The sequence below is a fragment of the Lolium perenne genome, chromosome 6 (genome assembly GCF_019359855.2).
Source record: "Lolium perenne isolate Kyuss_39 chromosome 6, Kyuss_2.0, whole genome shotgun sequence".
NCBI classification, from domain to species: domain Eukaryota; kingdom Viridiplantae; phylum Streptophyta; class Magnoliopsida; order Poales; family Poaceae; genus Lolium; species Lolium perenne.
Window position 1 is genome coordinate 207,227,036 of NC_067249.2, and position 17,626 is coordinate 207,244,661.

At 47.4% G+C, this 17,626-nt stretch overlaps 1 protein-coding gene across 1 annotated transcript; it reads left to right on the plus strand.

The window, feature by feature from the left end:
• Positions 1–13,720: 13,720 nt before the first annotated feature.
• LOC127306269 (G-type lectin S-receptor-like serine/threonine-protein kinase At2g19130) lies at positions 13,721–16,421 on the plus strand. Its single transcript, XM_051336882.2, has one exon. The coding sequence runs from the start codon at positions 13,872–13,874 to the stop codon at positions 16,386–16,388; it is 2,517 nt and encodes an 838-aa protein (XP_051192842.1). The 5' UTR covers positions 13,721–13,871; the 3' UTR covers positions 16,389–16,421.
• Positions 16,422–17,626: the final 1,205 nt, after the last annotated feature.

Genomic DNA, 17,626 nt, shown 5'->3' on the forward strand with positions numbered 1-17,626 from the left:
TATAGTTTTCCGCTCGATTTGTCATCGATCAATTTGTTCATTTGCGTGGGCATATAGAGTCAGTTCTGCACTCGATCCGTTAATTTGCTGAAATGCCATGGCAGAGTTTTGTACACGATCTGTTTGCTAAAATGTCGATGGGCATTTTTTGTTTTGTACTCGACATGATTGCTGAAATGCATAATCATGTAGTATAGTTTTGTACTCGATGGATATACATTTCCTACTTCGCCTTAAATTAATCACCAACCACTGTATCTCATAATTAAACAGATGGACAGAACTTGGATACTGCATGGACACTTATGTTCCCCTTCATATATAAATGGTGTTCAACCCTTTATGGGGTTTATTAGAGCTCATGAAGGTCACAACCTGGACGTGTATTGCCCGCGCTGCACATGTATGAATGGTGAGAAGAGGCCTCACCCTGTAGTGGCAGATCATTTACACATTTTTGGGATGGACCGCACATATGTTAGGCGGGTTTAGCATGGTGAACCATATAATGATCCTTTAGCAGGAGAAGAAGATCTTGCTCACACTGTATGTGTGCTGGCATATGTAGTTAATTATTTATATTGATGCTGCCGCTGTTTCAATCAATAGTTTGCATTGCTGTGCAAGGTTCTGTACTCAAATTTAACTTGTTGCAGATGGATGGACGGGAAGGAGAGAAAAAGCGCTTGCTTCAGGAAACGGGTTTCAGCTCGGGACATGTCTTTGTGCCAGATGAGAAGGTAAATATGTAAAACGGCATTTGTTCAGGTTGCATCCCTTAGATGTTTGTCTAATCGGTTGATGTACTAATTGCAGAAGCATAGAGTTGAAGAGGTCTCTCAGTTTGATGGAAGATTTGAAGATGAATCTCAGTTTGATGCATCTGTGGATGGTACTGATGACGAGCCTTTCATAGACGAAGGTCCTGCACCTGAGATTATCCAGCCTACAGAAGGAGGCCGTGGACCGAGTACACAGCTTTGCATTGAAGTGGATGCACGCCCGGAGATCATCAGGGGCGTCCGGGTAGTCTCAAGACCACCCAGCCCTGATGCACCTGTGGATGGTACTGATGACGAGCCTCTCATAGACGAAGGTCCTGCACCTGAGATTATCCAGCCTACAGAAGGAGGCCGTGGACCGAGTACACAGCTTTGCGTTGAAGAGGATGCACACCCGGAGATCATCAGGGGCGTCCCGGTAGTCTCAGGACCACCCAGTCCTGATGCAAAATGTTGAGCTACTTTATGATTCGTACTCTTATGTTCTGGTGCTGTAGTATGTTATGATTTGTACGCCTTTGGCGCTAGATTAAGCATTCAGTGGATGATCGCGTTGCAAAATTCGACACCCACACAATCAGTTCATCGTATGAGTAGTAGCACAATTACTTCTACAGTGATTCCTGCCAGCGCATTAGTTGGTAGCATGAAACACTTTCAGGTACTCCCCTCTGATTCATATTAATTGACTCAATTCTGTCTAGATATGGATGTATCTAGATGCATTTGTTAACTAGACTAACAAACTTGAGTCAGTTAATATGAATCCGTGTAAACCGCCCAGTCCTCGAGCAGCTAGTTTATTGACTCTGGACTCCAAGCCTCTCGCGGCAAGCCATCGACGAAGCTTTGACCAGATCTTGGCCCGCAATTTTGTGTGTGTGGCGAATAGCAAAGCTTTGACCAGTTCCTCTCGGGATGCAGCACGCCGGTGAGCTTGCACGGTTGCCATGAGCACTTTCCGGTGGAACTTCCTCTTCAGCGCCCTCAAGCCGCTGCTGCGAGACAGCACGCAGTGCCTCGAGGTGGACGGAATTCTGGATCTCAGGGCGGGGGGTCCGCATCGTCCGGGAACGATCTCCAGCGGGTTAACGAGGACATGCATGGCGGCCAGGGGATTTGTTTTTTTTTTGGTTTGAGCTTGGGATTTGGGGTTTTTTCGGATAGGGGAGGAGGAACCGAGGAAGAGGAAGGAACAGCCGCGTGCTTGGCGCGTGGCGGTGTGCTTGAATTTCGAATTTTTGTGAAATGTTTCATTTCCCCGCTACAATTCGGGGGTTTCTTGACGCGCCAATGCGTCCCGCCGGGCAGCTTCAAGTGAATTTGGGGTGCCACGCTATGGGCCCTAGTTTCAGTGAGACATGTAATGACTAGTCACATCAGTAAGTTCACTGTGTAATAAAATATGTTACCCCTCCCCTTTATGTAGCACCCCTTCTCTCCCGATCGAGTGCCGATTGCCGACGGATGCAAGCCGCTAGCTCGATCCCCTCCTTTCGCCTCCACCGTCCTGCATCCAGCTTGAGGGGCAAGCTGCATCTAGACCAAGCGGATTAGGTAGGACTAGTAATGTTCTTTCCTTTCTCGAGATCGGTTCTTTTTTCCTCTCCTCGATATCTTGCGCATCTCTTTCCTATTCTGGGCGAAGGGGTGTCTTTCTGGTCACCCTCGAGCTGGGAGTGATTGATGGGGGTGGGGGCGGGGGCTACCTTTGCTTGGATTGGGGTGTTCTTCCTTTATTTGTCGACATTTGCAACCTTTGTAGTTTCTGCTGATCCTCACTGTATCTTTTGTCAGCTTGTACAGGAAAGGTAAGACCTCGGCGGTGGGGGCAATGGAGCGTAAGGCCACCACGCATGTGGGCAGTTGGCTGAGCCTGAGCTGCGTCCCCAGCCCCGCGAAGTAGGTACTCCGTTTGCTTATCCACTCTTTACCTTTTAAGTGTCTCTCTGCATCCTCAATCTGTTCCTGTTCTGGAATATGCTTAAAGTAGCACATGTCTTCGTGTGTTTGTGCGTAAAGCCTCCGTGACACCATGCTCTATATTCTCTCGTATCAGGTTGGTACCTCCGTGTTCCGTGCCGAGGCTATGGGGAACGAGAATAGCTCCCCACCTCATCGCAGGAGCATGGCCCGATCTGCAAAGCACAAGAAGCGAAATGCCATCGCCGAGCTGGGCAGTGGACCGCCTGTGGGTAATTTTTTTAACCAACTTACCATGATGTAGTCTGAATCGATACTCACTCAGATCCAAATTAATTGACTCAACTATCTGTAGATACGGATGTATCTAGATGTGTTTTAGCTCTAGATACTATCGCCTCCATCCCAAAGCTTTGGGCTTATATTATTTTTAGAAAGTCAAACTATACCATGTTTGACTAAGCTTTTACCAAAATCAGTAACATGCAAAATACAAAATTAATATCATTAAATAGATAATAAAATATATTTTCCTACGGTATCTACACGTATTATATTTGTTGATAGAATGTTCTAAAATTTTGGTCAAACTTTGCTTGTTTTGATTTCTCAAAAATAAATAAGGCTTAAGCTTTTGGATGGTGGTAGTACATTCATATCTAGACAAAGCTGAGTTAACTAGTTTTTTGTCTGTCCATAGCTAGTGTTCACGCTGCAAAAGGCTAAGAGCATCCACTATATGCATCAGTCTATCTCATATAGTAATTCAATATCACCGCTTGAGGTCTGCCTTTTGTTTTGCTATTCATATGCAGATCGAAACTTTAGGGCCTTTACTCAAAAGGAAGATCAAAACTGCGGCTGATCAAAGCTGCCGGTATGTTGATGCCGCCCCATCTTCTAAATGCCTCTACAAGCACAAGGCCACGCGCCACTGGGTGGTGATCTTTTAATGAATATGGTATATTTTCTTAATCCACAAAACATGCCTTGATTTTTCTCTGTTTATTGTTGGTTTTTTCTATGCTTGCCAAAAGTTTACAACAACAACAACAACCAAGCCTTTCAGTCCCAAACAAGTTGGGGTAGGCTAGAGTTGAAACCCATAAGATCTCGAAGCCAAAAGTTTAGAAACACCAAATTCGCTTGCTTACAATCATCATACAGTAATGTTCATCTACTCCAGTTCCCCTAACCCAACAAAAAATGATGTTAATTACGATTTTTAGATTAAAAGAGCACCATTAGGCGCTGTTAATTACGACTTTGAGATTAAAATGTCATTTGCAATTGTTAATTACAATTTTGAGACAAATGGTTAGTTTAACCTCGATCTCTTCTGCTCTCCATTTATCCCAACCGAACAAAAATTTAACCATTCCATTCCTCTGAAATGGAACCATTCCATTCCATTCCACGCTGTTTCAGAACCGAACACACCCTTGCATTGTTGTGAACTGTTGTCCATACACGGCCATACCCTTCCACTTACATCCAGCACTATATGCATCGATCTGTCTCGTAGTCATTCAATATCACCGCCGAGATCTGTTCCCATTCTTATGCAGGCTGAAATCGCTGCGCCTTTACTCAAGTGGATGCAAAATGAGGCTAATGAGGCTGCTGTGAGGACGATGGTGCCGGCACCATCTTCCGAAAACCTCTACAAGCACGAGGCCATGGGCCAGCTGGGTGGTGACCTTTTAATGAATCTGGTATATTTTCTTAATCCACATACATGATTTCATTATTATCTGTTTAATTACTGTTGGCTTTGTCTAATGCTTACCAAAAGTTCAGAAACACTGCGTTTGCTTACAATCATCATACACTAATTTTTCACTTTTCAGTCTGTCTCATCCAGTATATAAACTGTTGATTTCCATTGGCTTCTTTTGTAATCATTTGCATTGTTGTCAACTGTTCTCTATGCACAACCCTATTCTTCCACTTACACCCGCACTATTTGCATCAGTCTATCTCATAGATTTATTAAATATCAATGATGAGTTCTGTTGCTATTCATATGCAGGATGAAACTTCTGTGCCTCTACTCAAATGGATAAAAAATGATCCTGATGAGGCTGCTGTGAAGACGATGGTGCCGCCACCATCTTCTGAAAACCTCCTCAAGCACAAGGCCACGGGCCAGCTGGGTGGTACCCTTTTCAGTAAGCAGGTATATTTTCTTAATCCTCATACATGATTTGATTTTTGTCTGTTTATTGCCGGCTTTGTCTAATGCTTACCAATAGTTCAGAAACACACACACCTATTCTTACACTTACATCCAGCACTATATGCATCAGTGTCTCATAGATTCATTTTATATATCACTGCTGATGTCTGTTGCTCTTCAATTTTCATATGCAGACTGAAACTGCTAACCCTTCATTGGTCAAAAGGATTGCAACTGCTGCTGATGAGGCATCTGCAGAGGCTGCCACCAAGTTACTGTCAGCCCCACCTTCTGGATGCTTATATAAGCTCAAGTCCAAGGACCAGCCGGGCCGTAACCATCCAAGGGTTCGGGTTTTTCTTAAGCCACATATACATGCCATGATTTATGTCTGATATTATCACCGGCTCTGTCTAATGCTTTTTGGAATTCGGAAACACCAAATTAGCATGCTTATATTCATCATACACTAATTTTTCACTGTTCAGTTTGTAACATAGTGTTATGCACTCGCTTGTCAACATTTGCATTGCTCTGAACTATGCACTTTACACAACCTAATTCTTCCACTTACATTCAGCGCTACGCACCAGTAGTACCTCCCATGTTTCCTTCACCATCCCGATGCCGAGCTTGCGGGAATATGGCGGGCCCATGTACATACCCCGCATATAACACCTCCTATGGCTCTATCTACCTTTCTAGTAGCTCCTTCACAGAGTTACAGGTATGTATTCTCAGTGGTTTAGCATGAATTGGTATATAGTAAAGTCTTGTTTTTAGTCTTCCTGCTTCTTACATTTGTATCAATTTTCACATGCAGACTGTACCTTGTGAACTTCGTCCAATGATTAACCAGATGTGTCCGCATGAAGGGTCTTTCACTATGCATGGCAATGGCAAATTGATGAACACCTACACGGTCTATGAGGTGTATGTCTACAAGACGCAGGCCATCACATATTTGTATGGACATGATTGGAGAAAGTTTGCTTTTGACTACGGTTTGAAGAAGGGCGACGAGCTGAGGATCAGAAACTCAAACGGGCAGATATACGTAACTGCTTACAGAGTTGGAGACACTTCCAAATATATAATATGTAACTTTTTTCTACTCATATCTTTTGATAACTGTTCTGAGCAGTTGTTCTAAACCATTCCCTCTGTTCTAGCTTGCTGGGTTTAACATGATCAAAGCTGCAGATCCCCTGATGGAATATGAGCGGATGTCACAAAGGGCAACCACACCAGCACCGGCACCGGCTTCCCACTCTCCTGCATCAGCACCGGTTCCTCGTACTAGCTCCGTTTACTGCATCTACCCAGCAGTCCCCTACATCAGCATTGGTTCCTGTAGAGGCCCCATATACTACACCTGCCCAGCAGGCTCCTGCATCAGCACTGGTTCCTCTAGCTGCACCGTTTACTGCACCTGCCCAACAGTCTCCTGCATTAGCACCGATTCCTCTAGAGGCACCGTTTACTGCACCTGCCCAGCAGTCTCCTGCATCAGCACCAGCTCGTGTACCAGCCCAGGCTCCGGCACCTGCCCCAGCCAGATCACCGAGGTCTCAGCTCATTGCTGTGGCCACCCGTGTGGTGACCAGGAGGCATCTGAAGGCTATGTTTGTGAGTATATGACAACATAACTGCTCTTATCTTGATGTCTTCTCTGCTCAAAGTCTCACATGGTTCAGTGCATTGGTGCCATTGACTAATTTTTGGTGGTATCTCTTGCTTTGAATCAGAAATTGCCTAAAAGTATCTCCAAGGATCTCAATGCTGGTCGAAGGGGCAAGATATCCCTCGTCATGGAGAGTGAAGGTCTCACCGTGGAGGGACGGTACTCCGTCAGTCCCACAGATGGCCGCTTGGCTGTTACTTCCAGGTGGAAAAACTTCATTGACGGTGCCAAACTTTGCATTGGATCAAAGTTGAAGGTCAAGATCTTTCGATGCCGCTGTGACATGCTGGTCATAAAGTTCGCGGTTGTCTAGTTCTGTTGCCCCATGAGCCCTTAGCAAATGCATTTGTAGTTATACTTATATAAGGTTATCTTATCTGAACTGCTAATTAATTGTATGGGTGGTAAAACTCTGGCAAGCTTTTGCTCTTAGCAAGTATGTATGTATGATCAGCTATTATGATAACTAATGTTTGTGTTCATCTTAATTTGCATTTCCGTTTTAGAAAAAAACTTAATTTCTATTTTGGCTGACCTGTTAGAGAACTATCAGATTGAACCCACAACATGATTCAAATAGATTCATTACACCGAGCCACATGTCTTGACCTTGCTATACACTACTTCCATTAATCAGTGCAAGAAGGCTTACCTGAGCTGCCTGAACCATGGCAGATTCGAATCCACCTTATCTATCTAGAAATACAACCTTTGCAGAAAGAGGATTTGCAGTATGGGGAGGCTGACATTGGGGACCCATGAGCCAGCAGCGTCGTCAACGTTTTAAAGGTGGCAGGAGATCGAAAGAAAAAATAAGCCAAAAATCAGTTGGTAAACAAATTCAAGAAAAGAAACATTTACCTTTCTGAGAGGATGACATGCGGGACCCATGAGGCAGCAGCATCCTCAACTATTTCAAGGCGGCAGGGGATCAAAAGAAAAAAGGAAATAGCCAGAAATTAATTAGGGTCAAAAATAAATCCATCAAAGGAAACTTTTATTGTTCATAGAGGATGACATGTGGGACCGACTTGCCAACAAGGCGTCATCGTTTCAAAGGGGGCAGTGGATCAAAAGAAAAAGGCAAATAGCCAGAAATTAGGGGAAAAAATAAATCCAACAAAGGAAACTATTATTGTTCATAGAGGATGACATGCGGGACCCATGAGCCAAAGCCTTCCTCAACGTTTCAAAGTCGGCATGAGATTGAAAGAAAAAGGCAAGTGACATAATATCAGGAGCCAAAAATAATCCAAGAAAAGAAACTTTATTGTACATAGAGGATGACATGCGGGTCCCATTTTGTAGCAGCGGTCTCAACGCTTCCAAGGCGGCACAGGACCGAAAGAAAAATGAAGTAGCCAGAAATCAGGGTGTGAAAAAAAATCCAAGAAAAGAAAGATTTCAATTGGGCTGTATCTGGACATCTGGGCCTTCGAACTATCCTGCTGGGCCTTTTGACTCGTACAATTTCAGCCCACTCCAAAACAGGAAAGGTCGGATTTTTCTCAAAAAAAACAGGAAAGTCCTATGCTTCGCAAAAACAAAAAACAAGGAGATTCAACATATAAGTTTGTTTATGTAGATATAAAGATTTAATTTATCCGTTTGCAATAGCTCAGAGCGAAATACAACGTTTATTGTCTGCAAAATAAAATATCACATGTTTCTTGTACGGGGAGGCTGACATCGGGGACCCATGAGCCAGCAGCGTCGTCAACGTTTCAAAGGCGGCAGGGGATCGAAAATAAAAAAAAAGCCAAAAATCAGTTGGTAAAAAAATACAAGAAAAGAAAACATTTATCGTTCTGAGAGGATGACATGCGGGACCCATGAGGCAGCAGCATCCTCAACGTTTCAAAGTCGGCATGAGATCGAAAGAAAAAGCCAAGTGACATAATATCAGGAGCCAAAAATAATCCAAGAAAAGAAACTTTATTGTACATAGAGGATGACATGCGGGTCCCATTTTGTAGCAGCGGTCTCAACGTTTCCAAGGCGGCACAGGACCAAAAGAAAAATGAGGCAGCAGCATTCTCAACAATTCCAAGGCGGCAGGGATGAAAAGAAAAAAAGGAAATAGCCGTAAATTAATTAGGGGTCAAAAATAAATCCACCAAAGGAAACTTTTATTGTTCATAGAGGATGACATGTGGGACCGACCTGCCAACAAATGCGTCCTCATCGTTTCAAAGGGGGCAGGGGATCAAAAGAAAAAGGCAAATAGCCAAAAATTAGGGGTCAAAAATAACTCCAAGAAAGGAAACTTTTATTGTTCGTAGAGGATGACATGCGGGTCCCATTTTGGAGCAGCTTACTCAACGTTTCAAAGGTGGCATGAGATCGAAAGAAAAAGGCAAGTGACCAAATATCAGGAGCCAAAAATAATCCAAGATTTATTGTACATAGAGGATGACATGTGGGTCCCATTTTGCAGCAGCGGTCTCAATGTTTGTAATGCGGCTTGAGATCAAAAGAAAAAGAAAGTAGCTAGTAATTAGGGGGTGAAAAAAAATCCAAGAAAAGAAAGTTGATGGACATGGAGGATGACATGCGGGTCCCTTGAGCCAACAGCTTACTCAACGTTTCAAAGGGGGCAGGGGATCAAAAGAAAAAGGCAAGCCAAAAATCAGAGGGTGAAAAAAATCCAACAAAGGAAACTTTTATAGCACATAGAGGATGACATGCGGGTCCCATGAGCCAGCAGGTTCCTCAACGTTTCAAACGTGGCATGAGATCGAAAGAAAAAGGCAAGTGACCAAATATGAGGTGCCAAAAAAACTCCAAGAAAAGAAAGTTGATTGCTCATAGAGGATGACATGCGGGTCCCATTTAGCTGCAGCGGTCTCACTGTTTGAGAGGCGGCAGGGGATCGAAAGAAAAAGCCAAGTGACCAAATATCAGAGCCAAAAAAAATTCAAGAAAAGAAAGTTTTATAGTCCACAGAGGATGACATGCAGGTCCCATTTAGCAGCAGCGGTATCACCGTTTGAGAGGCGGCAGGGGATCGAAAGAAAAAGGCAAGTGACCAAATATGAGGTGCCAAAAAAAATCCAAGAAAAGAAAGTTTTATAGTACATAGAGGATGACATGCGGGTCCCATTTAGCAGCAGCGGTATCACCGTTTGAGAGGCGGTAGGGGATCGAAAGAAAAAGGCAAGTGACCAAATATGAGGTGCCAAAAAAAATCCAAGAAAAGAAAGTTTTATAGTACATAGAGGATGACATGCGGGTCCCATTTAGCAGCAGCGGTATCACCGTTTGAGAGGCGGCAGGGGATCGAAAAAAAGGCAAGTGACCAAATATGAGGTGCCAAAAAAAACTCCAAGAAAAGAAAGTTGATTGCACATAGAGGATGACATGCGGGTCCCATTTAGCAGCAGCGGTCTCAACGTTTCCAAGGCGGCAAGGGATCAAAAGAAAAAGGAAGTAGCCAGAAATCAGGGGGTCAAAAAAATCCAAGAATAGAAAGAATTTTGGTTCATAGAGGATGACATGCGGGACCCATGATCCTGCATCGTAAACGGCTCGATCGGAGAACGTTGAACGAGATGGCGCGATCTAGAAAAAACAATGCCGTAGAGGCTGCCATCCGGCCCTACATCCCTCGGCGGTGCGGATTTGCGTTGACTCGGCCGGCGAACCCGAGATTTCGAGATGCACCACGTCCCGGGCCACCATACGCGACGTTTTGGCCGCTTTCGTCGGGCTAGGTGGCCTCAAAAACGAGAAAAAAAAAGTTTTGACATGCACCACGGAGGGACCCAAAATCGTCGGCCATGGTACACCAGCAACCACGGCGCGACTTCAACTTCGTCGGCCATGGCAACTTTTCTTGTAGTGAATTCCCAATGGAACAACAGATCACACAAGACTTTTTCAGGATCTACACCAAATCAATGCAATATGGTGTAGGGATTCAATAGAGTTGCAAAGCAATCAACTATGAACTAGGGTTTATATTAAACGTGGTCTAAACCTAATTTGGGGGCGTCCTGGGCACTTATATAGGGGTTCATGACCACCAGGGTTCGAGAAAATATAAAGATAACCGACCCAGATCGGGATCTGGTCGAGACAGACTCGGACTCGGCCGGCTCAGGAGCCGGTCGACCGAGCCTGGGACCGACCGGTCCGGTTTGGACCGGGCCTGGGACCGGGTCATGACCGGGGGCACCGAGGTGACAAACAGAACGTCCCCGGCTGGCACCAGTGCAGGATCCGGTTGAAACCGGGCTCACCCGGCGTGGGGGTCGGTTGGACCAGGTCTAGCGCCGGGTCGGCCAGCGTGGCGGCCGGTCAGACCGGGCCTGGCGCCGGGCTGGACTGCTTCTTCTTCTTCTTGCCTCGCGCATGCCTCCCGCTCCTCCCTCGCGCGTCCATGGGATGTCTTCATGTCCAGCTCCATGTCCAGCTTCACGTCCAGCTGCTCCTCTCCTCCTCGTGCGATGCTTGCTCCCTCTTTGTACCTGATCATACATAAGTAATAGGACTTAGGCAGTATAAAATTCTCATCGATCAAAGTATCACTTAGGAACAAATTTACCTGTTGTTTAAGTAACTTCGCACGAGCTCGTGTCATTGGTCCAATCCTGACTTCATTGGACTTGAGCTTCACAACAACATCATCTTCATCTTGCAATGACGGAGGTAGTAGTGTAGTAGGGATGTCCTCATCAAATCCGGCTGGCATGGGGGGCAGCGAGGGCCAGTGGCGGACCCATGAATTTTCCGAAGCTTGGGCGCGCTACAAAGCAACTTTTTTTTTCTTGGACAAATATAAGCAACACATGCACCTCGCTGGGGATGCGGAAAACAAGGCTAGTGGTGGGGTCGATGGCGAGGCATATACTTAGAGGGCGGTGGGTACGGGTGCAATGGCGGGCTTCTTCTTCATCTCCAGGAGGTGCTTGGGTGATGCCCACATGAACTGTTCAGGCGCGCTCTAGGAGAAGGGTAGTTGCTCGGCCACTCACATACGGCCACCCATGGCCATGGTAACATCGGTTTGGCCCTAGGCCGAGCTCGCGCCATCGTCCATGTCAGATCCCGCGATAGCACGAGGAGCTTGAATTAGTATGTGGTGAACACATAAGTGTGGAAGTGCGGCAGCATGCGACTATTCATGGGTGATAGAAGCGGCGAGGAATGCCAAGATTGACCACTGGTGACATTTTGTCGTATGAGCTAATTCTTCTAAGCTCGGGACATTTTAGTATATCTGGTCTAGTTAGTAACCCTAAAGAAAATCTCATCTGGCTAGTTTTTAGGCACTAGAAAAACAGAGTAGTTGATTTTTTTCTTTGTATTGACACACTGTGTAATATGTGGAGAGTGTGAATAGGAGCACCTATTCCTGAATCGATTGACTCCTTGCTGAGTTGATTTGCCCGATGTGCATAATTATTAATGGATCACTAAATTGTTTGCTAATCCTATGTGCTCATGGCCTGCTTCCGTTGAACGGGCTAATTCTACATAAAGAGAAAAAAGAGCGAGCAAAGCCACTTTGACACATTCCCTATCCCAAGATCGCTGCTGGAAATTCTTCTGCGTGAGGCCTGCGGGAGGAAGCCCGGGCACTCACCGTTCTCCATCGGTAGATCGTTGCTGGACAACTTCTTTCGCATGAGCCGAGCGCGGCCGAAGCCCGTGCAAGTGCCCGAGCAACAGGGATGCTGCGTCCGCCAGTGGCGAGGACGATCCCTTTGGAGCAAGGGCGAGAGTTCCATACTAATAGTTATTAAACTTGGCATACTCAGTGGTTGGATAATAGATCCACCAATGAAAGTAGTGAATATTTGGTTACTTTTCATACACTTATCACCAGAGCACATAACACAAAGTTTGTTTATCCGGTCATTAGTTTGTACCAAACTTTTGTACCTTTTGATATCTCATTCTATTATTTCTTAATATCTTATTATGTATGTTGTACCGAATATAGACATGTCTTAGTCGATACATTTTTAGACTATAAAAATAATTGACGATGTAATTGCTCAAATATATAATAGTATGATACGATATTTTTTACAAGAATTAATTTGCACTATCAAAGAGAATACATTTTCACATACAACTTTAGCCTATACGGAAGCAAAGTGAAACACCCACGTCTCCATAGACTAATCTGGCCCACTTTATAAAACATATTATGGTATGTGTGTTTGATTTGATATCTAAATATATTTGCGGAGTCTTTTCTAGGGTAAGGGTCCTACAAGTATCTTAACCACTGGTGTAAATATATAAATGTATAGAACATATGAGATGTCAACAAAGTGGTTTCCCTCATATCCCATTCTTCTGCTCTCGATCAATAGTTATGCGTGTTTCTAAGTTTCTTTTTAGCAACCGATCATGATTTTCATATTTATAAGAGTTTAGCAGCTGGTAATGTGCGACTGCATGTTTCATACTTGGTCTCCAATTGTCACAATTTGTAACATGTATAAAAATATAGAATCCAAACTTGTAATATCTAGCTTCGTTCCACTAAGCTGGAGTCTGGAGAGAAATATGGCGTGGTTGTGTGAAACTGTGACGCGTGCATCAGGAGAAACATTCCTCGGAAGATGATCTGCTAGACCTTTGCATTAGATTATTGTTATCTCACGAGAGCGATTATTTACCGCACCATCGTATCTTTCTCCTAAAAAATTCTCTCTCTGTTGGAGAAAAAACCACCGCTTTGTCAAAGCTATCACGTAAGCGGTGATCCACCTATCTTCGATCAGTATCATGAGAATCGTCCTAAGATCTTGCCAAAAATACTTTTAGGAAAAATTAGAAAGACCCACGACGACACACCAGATACCGCAGAACTTCTTTCTCACATCTGCGTTTCTACGACAAGGGTGGTATGAATTGAACGCCCAGCTAGTCAAAACCAAATACTTGCTTTTTACCAGCTTTTCTCACTTGAATGAAAATGTGCTTCTGTTTTCTCACCCTGTGGAGGAGCCTGTAGGACTCACGGCTCTGTAGTCTGTACTACGTCACCACGGAGGACCCGCCGCCGCTCAATCGCCGCCTCGCCGGACGAGTTCAACGCCACACCGGCCGTGCGTTTACTACTTGTACCTGCCATCGCCTATCGGTATCTCTCATCTGCAATTATGCCCTTGTCTCTTCTCGTCCTGTTGATGATGCCGCGATCAGTACGCATGTGTGATGTGTCTCTCTCGCGATACATAGATATCACGTTGCTGCCTACCCTACACGAAATCTCTACCTCTGTCTCATTCACATTGATGGACTCTCTGCTCCTCGCCTGAGAATTCAGCTGAAGGGCTCGATCATGTCGCTGATCATCGTTGCCGCTCTCGCGGTCCTCGCGCTGATCTTCGCCCCAGCACCGGGCGCGGCGGCGACGACGGCAGACGCTGTCTCGGCGCGGCAGCCGCTGCGGGGCAACGGCACGATTGTCTCGGCGCAGGGCAAGTTCGAGGCCGGCCTTTTCAGCCCCGCCGCCAGCTCCGGCAGGTTCTACCTCGGCATCTGGTACAAGAACATCCCCGTCCAGACCGTCATCTGGGTCGGCAACCGCGCGCGTCCCCTCTCCGACGTCACCTCCGCGGAGCTCCGGGTGTCCGCCGCCGACGGCAACCTCGAGCTCGTAGGCCTCACCAACCCATCCCCACCGTCATCCGCGCCGGCCGTCGTTTGGTCGTCCAACATGTCGTCCACGTCTCGGTCATCGTCGCCTGGGTCCAACACCGCGGTGATCCGCGACGACGGCAACCTGGTTCTCCTGGACGGCGGCAACGCCTCCAACGTGCTGTGGCAGAGCTTCGACCACCCGACGGACACGCAGGTGCCCGGGGCGTGGCTCGGGGAGAACAAGCTCACGGGCGAGTACCAGACGCTCACGTCGTGGCGGAACGCGCAGGACCCGGCGCCGGGGATGTTCACCGACACGGTGGACCCCAACGGCACCAGCGAGTTCTTCTTCCTGTGGAACCGCTCCCGCGTCTACTGGCGGAGCGGCGTCTGGACGGGCCGCGTCTTTGCCGCCGTGCCGGAGGCGACCAACAACGTCCTCTTCAACCAGACCTACGTCGAGACGCCGGCGTACCGGCGCGTCACCGACGTGCTCTACGACAACGCCACCATCACGCGCAGGGTGCTCGACCTCACCGGCCAGACCAAGCAGTACATCTGGGTGCCCGCCAGCCAGAGCTGGCAGTTCTTCTGGGCCGCGCCCACCGTGCAGTGCGACGTTTACTCGCTCTGCGGCGGCTTCGGCGTTTGTGACCAGAGGAGCCAGCCGCCGTGCCAGTGCCCGCCCGGGTTCGCTCCGGCGTCGGAGGGGGACTGGACGCTCAGCGACTGGAGCGGCGGGTGCCGCCGGAGCGAGCCCCTCACGTGCGCGCGTAACGGGTCGACCACGGACGGGTTCCTGCCGCTCAATAACGTGAAGCTCCCCGACGACTCGGCTGCCGTGGGCGCCGCGCAGAGCGAAGCAGAGTGCGAGTCTGCTTGCCTAAAGAACTGCTCTTGCCAGGCCTACACCTTCTCCGGTGGCCGGTGCGCCGTCTGGCACGGCGAGTTCCGAAACCTTGAGCAGCTCCACACGGACTCCGGCGCCTCATCCGGGTCAGCCCTGTATCTCCGGCTTTCAGAATCAGGGCTACGTGATTTGCGTAGCGCGGACACAGGGAAGAAAGTGGGGAGAACGCTATGGCTTGTTCTTGCCATCTCATTGGCCGGCGTTGCAGCATTGGGCGTGTCCTTATTTCTAGCATGGAGGATTCTTCTAGCCCGGCGGCGGCGGAGGAGCATGTCAAGCGAGAAGGGCTCCTCCCTGGCCGTGTACAGCTACAGCGACCTCCGCGCCGCCACGAAAAACTTCTCCGAGCGGCTGGGTGGCGGCGGCTTCGGCTCAGTGTACCGCGGTGTCCTGAAGCAGAAGCACAAGGGAGGCAGCACGACGACGACCCAGGTGGCCGTGAAGAAGCTGGAAGGGCTCCGGCAGGGCGACAAGCAGTTCCGGACGGAGGTGAGCACGCTGGGGCACATCCAGCACGTGAACCTCGTCCGGCTCCTCGGCTTCTGCTCGGCGGGCGACGAGAAGATGCTCGTCTACGAGTACATGACCAACGGCTCCCTCGACGGCTACCTCTTCGGCGGCAGCGGCGGCTCGTTCCCGAGCTGGCGCGAGCGGTACGAGATCATGCTCGGCGTCGCGAGGGGGCTCGTCTACCTGCACGACGGCTGCCGGGAGCGCATCATACACTGCGACATCAAGCCGGAGAACATACTGCTGGACGCGGGCATGTCCCCGAAGATCGCCGACTTCGGGATGGCGAAGCTGGTCGGGAGGGATTTCAGCCGCGCCCTGACCACGATGCGGGGCACCATCGGCTACCTCGCGCCCGAGTGGATCTCCGGCCAGCCCATCAGCGTCAAGGCGGACGTGTACAGCTTCGGGATGGTGCTCTTCGAGCTCATCTCCGGACGGCGCAACTCCGAGGGGTACGGACGGCGCAACTCCGAGGGGTACGGACGGCGTGGCAATGGCAGTGGCGGCGGCAGTGAGGTCGAGCCGGCGGCGGGGTCGTCGGCGTTCTTCCCCGTGTGGGCCGCGGGGAAGGTTGTGGAAGGGGAAGTGGGCGCCGTTGCTGACCCGCGGCTGCGCGGCGACGTCAGCGAGGAGGAGCTGGAGCGGGCGTGCAGGGTGGCGTGCTGGTGCATCCAGGACCAGGAGGATCACCGCCCCACCATGGCGCACGTCGTGCAGGCGCTGGAGGGCGTCGTCCATGTCCACGCGCCGTCGGTGCCGCGAGGGCTGCAGCATCTAGCCTCACTCACGTAGTAAATGAATCAAGTTCAGATACCGATGGGAATTAGTATCAGTAGTACTGATGATTGACTCGACCGCTTGGTGCCGTGGCGCGGTCGACCAACCGAGGAGGGTTCTCAGCTCGCACTAGCAATGCCAACAGCAAACTTTTTCTATAAACAAAAAACACTACTGTATAGTAAATGTGTTCGCGTTGCTACTACGGAATGTTTTTTATTATAGTAATATTTTGAATCGATACCTAGAAATCCTAGAATTCTCCCTCCCGAAGCAAACCTACGGAAGAACTTGTGCAAGGCACCAGCCCTTCCACCCACCTTCAACTAATAAACACAAACACACCACAATCGATAGCAAAGCACACAACAACCAATGTCAAATATATCATTTTCTCCATAAAAAAATGAGCGACTTAAGTTTATCCGGTCATTAGTTTGTACCAAACTTTTGTACCTTTTGATATCTCATTCTATTATTTCTTAATATATTAATATGTATGTTGTACCAAATTTAGACATGTCTTAGTCGATACATTTTTAGACTATAAAAATAATTGACGATGTAATTGCTCAAATATATTGTATGATCCGATATTGTTTACAAGACTTAATTTGCACCATTGAAGAGAATACATTTTCACATACAACTTTAGCCTATACCGAAGCAAAGTGAAACACCCACGTCTCCACAGACTAATCTGGCCCACTTTATAAATAATATTATGGTATGTGTGTTTGATTTGATATCTAAATATATTTGCAGAGTGTTTTCTAGGGTAAGGGTCCTACAAGTATCTTAACCACTGGTGTAAATATATAAATTTATAGAACATATGAGATGTCAACAAAGTGGTTTCCCTCATATCCCATTCTTCCGCTCTCGATCAATAGTTATGCGTGTTTCTAAGTTTCCTTTTAGCAACCAATCATGATTTTCATATTTATATGAGTTTAGCAGTTGGTAGTGTGCGATTGCATGTTTCATTCTTGGTCTCCAATTGTCACAATTTGTAACATGTATAAAAATATAGAATCCGTTCTACTAAGCTGGAGTCTGGAGAGAAAAATGGCGTGGTTGTGTGAAACTGTGTCCCGTGCATCAGGAGAAACATTCCTCCGGAAGATGATCTGCTAGACCTTTCTTTGTAACATTCCTCCAGCATATAAATCACTTAATCCTAGAGTAAAACCCAATCAACTAATCGGTGGCTGCGTTGCAGCGGACAAAACCCAATCAACCCAATCAGCATA